This window comes from Aspergillus ambiguus (genome assembly GCF_047715705.1).
Source record: "Aspergillus ambiguus strain CBS 117.58 unplaced genomic scaffold BDV59scaffold_88, whole genome shotgun sequence".
Classification (NCBI taxonomy): Eukaryota; Fungi; Ascomycota; class Eurotiomycetes; order Eurotiales; family Aspergillaceae; genus Aspergillus; species Aspergillus ambiguus.
In genome coordinates, this window is record NW_027395601.1 from 8,927 (window position 1) to 18,543 (window position 9,617).

The 9,617-nt window shown below is 47.2% G+C and overlaps 3 protein-coding genes across 3 annotated transcripts; 2 read left to right on the forward strand and 1 right to left on the reverse strand.

The window, feature by feature from the left end:
* Nucleotides 1-208: 208 nt before the first annotated feature.
* Nucleotides 209-589, reverse strand: BDV59DRAFT_206649 (uncharacterized protein; the record flags this gene model as incomplete). The annotated part of the gene is made up of 1 exon (XM_073694833.1): nucleotides 209-589. The coding sequence occupies one exon, from the start codon at nucleotides 587-589 to the stop codon at nucleotides 209-211; it is 381 nt and encodes a 126-aa protein (XP_073542533.1).
* Nucleotides 590-1,109: 520 nt separating this feature from the next.
* BDV59DRAFT_212016 (glycoside hydrolase family 172 protein) lies at nucleotides 1,110-3,078 on the forward strand (the record flags this gene model as incomplete). The annotated part of the gene is made up of 3 exons (XM_073695929.1): nucleotides 1,110-2,230; nucleotides 2,264-2,820; nucleotides 3,072-3,078. The coding sequence occupies exons 1-3, from the start codon at nucleotides 1,451-1,453 to the stop codon at nucleotides 3,076-3,078; spliced, it is 1,344 nt and encodes a 447-aa protein (XP_073542534.1). The 5' UTR covers nucleotides 1,110-1,450.
* A 3,448-nt stretch (nucleotides 3,079-6,526) lies between these two features.
* Nucleotides 6,527-6,966, forward strand: BDV59DRAFT_189963 (uncharacterized protein). The gene is made up of 2 exons (XM_073691688.1): nucleotides 6,527-6,752; nucleotides 6,812-6,966. Exons 1-2 carry the CDS (start codon nucleotides 6,646-6,648, stop codon nucleotides 6,930-6,932), a joined length of 228 nt encoding a protein of 75 aa, XP_073542535.1. The 5' UTR covers nucleotides 6,527-6,645; the 3' UTR covers nucleotides 6,933-6,966.
* Nucleotides 6,967-9,617: the final 2,651 nt, after the last annotated feature.

Sequence of the window (9,617 nt, forward strand, 5' to 3'; positions counted from 1 at the left end):
ACACCTTTAGACACAATCACGCTATAATATTAGATAAGCCACAACAGTTCAAAGATTGATCGGCAAACTAACACAGAAAATTGGCCCAAAACAATACTGGTATTGAAAAAGCAGAGAAAAAAGCCCCGCAATTCTGGGCGACTGGTTTCACCGATCCAGAGAGGAGATATCGTGAAGATGATACCAATCGCGATACCTGAGTTCCGCATTAGTCATTTCTAGTTTCGATGGCATCATGTGTCACAATACCGTTGACACCTCGGCCGGCGAGGTGAGTTTTCCATTCCGTTGCTAATTGTTGCAGGACGACTCCAGCCACTGAAACCACGGCAGCAAAACAAATACCCGGCTTTCGGCCATATTTTTCAAGTAGAGGAGCCCATAGTAAAGCTGCGACTACCTCAGTGGCAGGTGCAATCGAACTCCACGCCGAGAGATATCGAGCAGGCAGAAGGTAATCACTATTCGGCTGAAGATACCCAAACTGCTTCTTAAATTCGGGCAGTACGGCCAACTGACCGTTTGCAACAAGATCAAACCCCTGCATGATGAGGCCGCACGAGATGAAGATGGCTGATGTCAGAGACATCTTTATGTCAGTATAGAGTCTGTTTAACGGGGTTCAGCACCTACACCACAACGCAAAGCGCCACTGGGTCCTGAGGATCTTCCATTTGTTGTCGGGATTAACGATGGAATAATTGACACTTTGTGCATTATTATCTATCAGTCATGTCTGAATTATATGCCCATCTCGCTGAATCTGAACATACCCATCTATAATCGCGTCATTCTCCGCACGCGTGTCCATCTCGAAGGTCAACTGCACCAAACCAATACGAGACATGAACTATCAAGTCTAAGATCTTTTTGTCCTTTTAATGGGGCAGAAATGAGATTTAAATAAGAGTTGAACCATACAATGACCAAAAGTCAGGGCCAATGCTTTTAGTGCATCAGGGGTCTAGTTCCCACGGCAGAGTGGTGCAGAATCATTCGGTATTTCCAAGTTGAGTTAGCGTTGATTTCGCGGAGTCGGGAAGGAAGTGAGGGGGGCGTGAGCCTTCGCGGAGTCGGGAGGGCTCCGGTGCCATGGCTAATCTCCATACGCCAGAAGTGGACTGAAGGCCCAGGAATTGAGGATGAATGTTCCGTAGTCCATCTTGACCCACGAAAAGATGAGGCCCAAAACATTTTCTTCCTCTGACGATCGAAAAGTGGGAGGCAAGTCCTTGTTCAGTCATGGGAAACTGGGATCTCTTCGTTTTGTTCTAACTCGCGTCGATGAAGTCTACCACATCTGTGATCTAGCTTTTTGTCGGCATATAAAGCTCGGCACTATCCCATTTCAACCGCCTGGCACCCATCCATATCACAGAATTCTTCCTTTAAACCATCACAGCATTCCCACTTTTCCTTCAATATCGAAATCGTGAGCGACTCTCCAAATATGGCGAGAGCCTTGGATAGAGATCAACTTACCACTCTGGCGCAACGCAAGGTTGTGCGGAACGCACGTGTTTCAAGCTGGGACCATACCGGTATGAATAATGATCATTTCGTAATCTTGCCGGGAGAAACAGCGGTCCTTGCCGACGTTGAAGGACCGGGTCAGATCACGCACCTCTGGTTTGTCCAGGCTTGCCGCCGCATGCTCGGGCCTGGCCTCCAATCGTATCCGAAAGCCGGCTCTTTCATGGCCGAGACTTCCGGAACGTGCGGGCTTAGTTATGAGGAGAATTATCCGGACTACTACCGCAAGGTATTGATCAAGATATATTGGGACAATTCGACCACGCCCAGCGTCCTCGCGCCACTCGGCGACTTCTTTTGCATTGGCCACTCGCTTACCTCGAATTTCCAATCTATCCCGTTCACCGTCTCAGCTAGACCGGAAGACGACAAGAAGTTCGGTGGTGCGGCCGCACTGAACTGTTATCTGCCGATGCCATTCAATCGCAGGGCCCGTATTGAGCTGGAGAACCAGGGCGAGAGTCCTCTTGTGCAATATTTCTATATTGATTATGAGCTACGACTCACGCCATTCAATACCGACGAGCTTCTATATTTCCACGCCCATTGGAGACGTGAAAACCCCACAAATGGGTGGGCACCTCCTGACATGCAGACAAACAGCCCCGAGACGAGTGTACCCAACTTAGATGGCAAAGACAATTATGTTCTACTTGACACCACTGGTGCAGGCACCTACATCGGTTGTAACCACTCTGTCGCCCATTTTCAGGGGTCATGGTAGGGAGAGGGAGATGACATGATTTTTATTGATGATGATACCTGGCCGCCATCCCTCCACGGTACCCGTGGCGAGGATTACTTCTGTCAGGGTTGGGGCATGCAAAACAATGCGTACCCCTTCTGTGGCTCGATCCTCCACGAGAGTGATGTCCCCAATTACCAGGTCTCATATCGGTGGCATCTACCCGACCCAGTTCACTTTAATAAAAGAATCCGTGTTACAATGGAGCACGGGCATGCAAACCATCTCACTGACGATTGGTCCACTACCGTCTATTGGTATCAGACCCTTCCTAGTCCCAGGCTGGATATTCTTCCTGTGGAAAGCCGCTTGCCGCGGAGGCCACAATTTCCGCCTCACAACTCAACCACCGACGCACCGAAGCCAAATGTCTTGACTTCACTTCAAAAAGAGATGATTACCCAACGGTCGCTGAGATTCCAGGAATTTAAACAGGATCTCCAGGAGTTGATGGAGGCAAAGGCAAAGGAGAGTAGGGACCGGGCGAAAAAGAATGTCGAACTTGCGAAGGATGTTCGCTGTCGATTCATGGAGGGCTCTTGGTAGTAGCTGGCCAACATGGAATGCTTTCTCATTGCCCGTATGCTCTGAAAGGACGATGTTTAGTGGCCTTTTAGAACCTTTCGAACGTTTTATCTTGCCTTGTATAGTCTACAAATATCGGGAATAGGACTCATGAAAACTATATAAACGAAACGGCTAAGTTACAGAGGAAGAAGAGGAATTATAGTAGTGAGGAAAGACACATGGCCATGGTACCCACAGGTTGGGCGTAGCTAGGCCTACGTGTCAGCCAATAGTTTGGAAAGCTGAGATTGCCCGGAGCGTGTAGAATGTGAACATACCTCATTTAAAACGTCCAAAGGATTTCCTTAGAAATGGCGTTCTCCATAATTGGTTCGTTCAAGCTTTCTAACTCATCAAGTCTGATAAAGTGCTACCTGATTCCAATTAAAGGACCTGATCACCCACTCGTCCAGGCCACGCAGCATACAGCTAAACGCTGCCAAAAACCCAGGGCCATAATCAACTTTCACGTGTTCTTCACCATAATTATGACTCTGAAGAATACGATGCGGTCGTACATCGATTCATTCGCCATATATTCCTGACTCAGGTGGTCTCGGTGTACAACTTCGCATGCATACTTCCCCGGTGAATGGGTTATTCGATTAAATCCCTTGTTGCGCTCGCCGTGGATGCTCATAGATTCACACATGATTGTTTAATTGTGTCACTGCCGAAGAGCAAGTGGTCATGGGACAAAACGGAGCATACACGAAAGAGACAAAGGATATGATGTAAAATAGAAGTTGAAAGCCACCGATATAGTACCTGGAAAGACTTCCCCTTGTTAGACCCCCAGCCGTGTCTTGTGGGAACTTTTCCGCAGCTTGAACCGCGCTCATCAGGCTGACCGAGTGGGGTTGGCTGGCAAAATGTCAAAAAAGAGCGGAACAGCACCCTGCCAGGTTCTGATGGGCGTTCCGGAGGTCGGGTATGTCGGCATCGTTAGAAGTGACACGATGGATTGTCCAGCGGTCGTGATGAACGGACTAATGTCCCCAGATATTTCCACCCTCGGAATCGGTGAGTCTTCGCACTACGACATTTTGCCAGCGTTTAAAGATCCATAGCGCTGTTTACCCATTCCCTTCTAATATTGGTAGGTTTAGGAAGTTCTCACTGTAACGTATCCGTAGAATGATAGTTAACTATTTAGCGCCAACATAAATGAATGGAAATTAGCAAGCACCAGAGATTTCTTCTTATGATCTCTGGAGTAGAGAAACACGTACAACTACGACTACTGAGAAATTCCCTGCTTCACAAACACGCATATATTCAATTTATGAGACCTTGTGTCAATTAAGACAGCAACTCGCGTGCTCGCAATCGCCTGCTCACTATGAAAAGGATAACGTCTATATCCTTCTCCTCCAGTTTAATGGCCCCGCTTTAGTCTCTATCATTGGGAAACTTCCATGTGTCCTTGAGATCATTAAAGTTCGACTGTAAGGTTCATATCTTTCGGGAGTGACCCAGCGGCAACTTCAACATGGTCATACGGCTGCTCTGAGTATGTTGCTATGACACCGTGGCCCCGGCCATTCAACAAAAGCCTCCACTACAACACGGTCAAGGATGATCTGATAGCGTTCGGCAGTATGTGTTTGTGAAAAAAAGGCGCCATCAATGTAAGCAGGGTGGTCCCAGGCATCGTTTTTCCTATTCAAAAATGTTGTGATGGCCATTGGCCCCCCAAGGAAATGCTGGGCTTTAAACTCGCCATGGCTTGGAGAAATAAACGTTATGTTGAAAGAACCACCCCGCAGGAGATTCAACGCCTTGAGAAAGAGTGATATTCATGTCGAGGTAGAGGCCATTCTTGAAGTACTGCACAAGACCCTTGTCGTTCATAAGTTGCTCAAAGGATAACTTACTGCCTAAGACAGGAGTGAGGTCCATGGGTACTTGACGCATTCCATGTCCGCGAATTGGGTCCTTGATAAGACTGTGTCTTCCGGGTATAGTGGTGGTTCCTCTCCATCCTTCCTCTTCAGTTGGCGTGTTGTCACAGTATTGCCAGTTGGAAGTCCAGCCAATGGTAACAGCTTCGTCGTAGAAGAATTGTGCGGCATAGTCATCCTTACCAAAATTGGATAGCCGGGCGACTCCATCGAATTGCAAGAAGTGGGTGCCATTGAAATTACCTGGAATATATTGGATCACTGAACCTCCTAGTGGTGCGCCAGGGGTAATTGAAAGTTGGAGAAGCCAGGCAGATTCGCCAGTATCTTCAACTGGAATTAGAACCACGTTCGGGCACTCTTATTGGTCCCCAAGCAGCGATTATATACCCAAGGTAAGGTCTGGAGTAGGCTACCACCATAATCCACTTGTCTCCATAGCGGATGACTTTCGGATCCCGAAATTGACTTGATTCAAGGTAAAGGATAGGGTTGCCATCCCACCTCCTGAAGACATAACCTCCATCAGTTGAGAATGAGAGTTTCTGGACTTGCTTAGATACAGGCCCCTTCACATCACTGTGTGGATAGCAATAATACCATTAGACTGATTGGGAAAGAAATCCGAAGTGTTGGTGGTGTCGACCACTGCAGAGCCTGTAAAGAGCCGCGTGGTGGAATTGTGCGGAAATATCGCAATAGCCTCATTCGTCCAGTGGTATATATCACGGTAGGTGGCATAACCCCTGCGTGAATATCAGAATATAAGCTCGTCAGGGCTTACTAGTAAAGAAGAAAAAAGGAAGTATGAGCATGGGAACATGTACATTTCACGATAACACTTACATTCGTAGTATAAGTGCCAGGTTCCATTATTGTTTGGGGGCGAGAAATGGATTTTTGGCCTCTTAGGCTACTCGTAAATCCCGTCCAACTTATGCCATATCAACTAGCTATTCCAGTCGGGGAAATAGGGATTGCACGGTCCTCAGTTACACGGCCGCATACAATATGCGGGGAGAACCGTGGAAAAAGGTATTTGCATCGTAAAACCGAAGTAAAATAACGTGTGTCACGCAAAGGTGAGACTGCACTGCGAAATAGTAGCGAATCCACTTCACAGCATCTATCCCAAAATGGGAAATGTGACGGTTTCTGCCGATATACAGCGTATAAATCACTCGGGGGCCCAGATCGCATTAGCCTCGGTAGACCCAGTCCCTCCTTGTTGCTGGATTGATTCTATGACGCGAGAACAATCACTGTAGTCGGAAAGTCGGGTTGTTCCAGCCGATGGACTCTTTTCAAAGGAAAGGAAAAATACTTCAATACGTATATCCAAGGACAACTGGGCAACTTGAGTGGCCAGCAATGAACCAACCCCATTTGGCTGACATGGTCACTGAAGGGAATTTTTCTCTAGAGTTTGGTTGGATCTTCCTTCGCACTAGACATCCGCGAAGACCAATTGGATTTTACTTGAGGTGCGTCAGTTAACTTTTTCCAGTGGCATTATGGAGGACCCACATGCATAAGGGCAAAGCGTTGCTCCATATGAAATTAGGGAGATACTCTATATTGTAGCCTTTTGCCGAAGCGAGATGTTCGCAGAGACCGGGTTGGCCTTAAGTTCCCCACTGCGACCGAACCGATCTGGATCTAGTCGCGGAGAGAGTCCGTTCCTCCGCGACCCGCCTTTGAGGAAGGTCCGGCCCCTCAGCCCCGCGTCCGCGGGGTACTCAATAGTCCTATACTAATGTCTCACCCCGCGGAGAGCGGTATCTTCATTTGTCCTCCTAGAGGAGATGGATGTTGTGCAAAATTAGCGGTCCAGTGCCCCAGACCATGGAGCCAATTCACCAGGTAGCGCGTCACTTGTGAGACCTAAGAGAATCGATGTTGGAGCCACGTATCGCAAGCGGCGGACTGTTCTTGCCTGTGATATTTGGCGGGCCCGAAGGACGAAATGTGATGGCAAGAAACCAATTTGCTCATCCTGCGAGGTCAGTGAATGCATGGAATAACGCTCATGGTCGTCTTGGCTAAATTCCTATGTCTCCAGGAGAACGAAGCCAACTGTGTCTACCAACCAGTCCGCGAGGCACCACCAAGCAGATATGATCCAAATCACCTATTCACTGCCTTTGTGTCAGATCTGTCTGATAGATGACCACGAGACTTGAGTCGGAAATTTTGACTGTCCGGGAGCAACTTGACACGATTCACGGTCTCCTCACGCGGATACCAGTCCATACACACGGTACGCCTGTGTCCTCGGATAATGCCGATCCCAACGCTCGTATGCCGGTCATGATTCTTAGCGATCCTGGTTTCATGAAAATTGTCAGCCTCAGAGGTGACCTAGCAGATGAAGTTCTATCTCGGGAAAGAGCCCATCATGTACCAAGCAACCGGGACATAGGTGGGCAAAACATATTCGTCATCCCACAGGACCATGCAGTAACGTAAGTAGCACAAACTGTTTAGATACAAATATCGTTCGAGGCTCATCGTGGAGGATTCTAGGGCACTCAGCAAGTATCATAACAGGGTGCATATCTGGTTTCCTTTTTTGCATTCTTCCTTCAGGCAGCACTTTCTTTCTATGATATCCGCCCCTTTAAAGCCCTCTGCAGAGTCATGTCTGGCTCTCATGGTAATCGCTATCGGTTGTGTTCCCAAAGACAGCACACTCTCTTATCCCTCGTCGCCAGATTTCGGCTGTGCCAATGCTGCGCTAGGGATGCTTCCAATTGTGCTGACTGAATGCTCTATTGTGTCCGTGCAATGCCTCATTGCGATAGCATTTTATTATAACACGCTCCTGAAACCGATTCAGGCACATGGCTACATTTTGATTGCATCTCTAAAGATTCAAACCCTCCTGAAATCGTGAGAACCTATCCAGAAATTTCCTAATTCGCTGTACTAATTGAGTATGTTAGTAACCGAGAAAATAATTGGGGTCCTAACCGACTCGAGCTTATACACCGTTCATACTGGGCCATCCTGCTTCTTGAAGCAGAGCTAGCAAACCCGTTTGATCTTCCATCGTCTGGCATACGTGACCTGAATGAGCACATTCCCCTTCCCTCATATTGCCAAAACCCAAGCTCAACACAACATGGAGTTATACCCGTACCTATAGCGGAATCTGTACAGCAACCAGAAAATAACAGAGAAGCGCAAGGTGCAGAACCTCATGAAGAGGAACACTGCGATCTTGCCACTGGTACAAGATTTACCGATGATTTCCATACATCACCACTACAAATGCAGTTTATCAGGGGGCACCCATCAGCTCGGGTTGTTAGGTGAACCAGACAGCATCGCAACATCCGCTGACATAGAGTCTTACTATCTCGCTGAAATCGCCATGCGTCGTATGCTCTACAGATGCACTACCTCTACTCGCCTCCGTCAGTCCAACAGGACACCTGCCTATGCACCGATCGTCGCGGCAGAGCTCGTTTACCAATTAAACGAATGGTATTATCACCTTCCATCATTTTTGCGCTTCGATCGGTTCACGGATCCTAATTCGAACATGGTTCCTTTATCTCCACACACGGAGTTCCTCCGCACCCAGTTCTACAGCTGCCGGACCGGCATCTACTGGCCAGCTGCATATGACGCTATATGGAACAGCGATTGTACAGATCATATCGATCCCGCAATTAGCACTGCTGTTAGCATGTTCTTACATTCGTATTCCAGCTTCATGAAGTCAGCAGTGTCGTCCATTCGGCTGTGTGAGCCGAATCGGTGGATTCTGTATGTGGCGATATTTTGCATGACTGTGGCGGTACGAAAGACCATATCGGTGTCACATCTATGGAATCTAGGTCCATCAGATCTGGACTATTGTTTAGAATTGGCACAGAGGGCTTTTCAGGTGATTAAAGGTCAGAGTGCGAGTTTAGATTACTTGGCTAGGCTCCTGAACAATAACTTACAACGGCCGAGAAGATAGGTTTGTAAGGAATCAGTTCTAGCTGGGACATCTAAAAGAGGAAGCTATGCTTTGAGGCCTGAAAGGTTAGGAATCATAGGCCAGTTGGTTGACAACAGGGTCAACCTCATCTTCACTAGATATTATCAACACACACGTCTTAATCAATTCATCAGTTTTAGTTACTATGCTCCAGGTTACATTCTACGGCGTCATGATGACCTTCACTATCACAACATCGCTGTCCAACTATCAGCAGATAGGGTGTTTTTCCTGCTCTTATTGATGCTCCTGTGCCGACAGGCAGCCTTCGTGCTTTCCTCCCTTTAGTATGTAGTCGGGAATCATTTAGTTTATCCGTTTACAACATGCATTCGCACTAGTCGGATTTCCTTAGCCGATTACGGTGGTGCGGAAAGCGACCCTGGTGCAGTTTCTTTTAACATCAGTCGGTCATACTATATAGTATTCTATATAAATCCTATCCACTGCCTGCTGCCCATACCCTCTCTATATAAATATTATCTAACATTATCTCTTGGTAATAACGTAATCAACCACCGAACCGCGGATACCACCGAACCGCGGATTTTCACCGCGGCCACCACTATTTGAAGCTATTTAACTACCAACTCCATTGGATTTGATTATTTAAATATATAAAAAGATAGCTATTTCCTAGAGTAATTCCGAATCGTATGTCCAACTATTCTACAGCCACTGTAGCGTTGCGGAGCTCGCTTACGAGGCACTGGGGTTGTTTTATTAGGCTGCTCATTAGACTGCGTATTAAGCTGCTGAAGGCGATTTTGACCCTCCTGTATAGATAAAAAGTTATTATTATCTAGTGTACCCTGTCGTCTTGCCTTTCTCTTATATTTTCGCTTATTTTCTTCTCGTAATTTCTTAATTTCTT

Excerpts from the sequence above, each read along its gene's own strand:
- BDV59DRAFT_189963 (XM_073691688.1), top strand. The coding sequence starts at position 6,646 with ATGTTGGAGCCACGTATCGCAAGCGGCGGACTGTTCTTGCCTGTGATA. Across the intron at positions 6,753-6,811 it reads CAATTTGCTCATCCTGCGAG|GAGAACGAAGCCAACTGTGT; the intron begins GTCAGTGAATGC and ends CTATGTCTCCAG.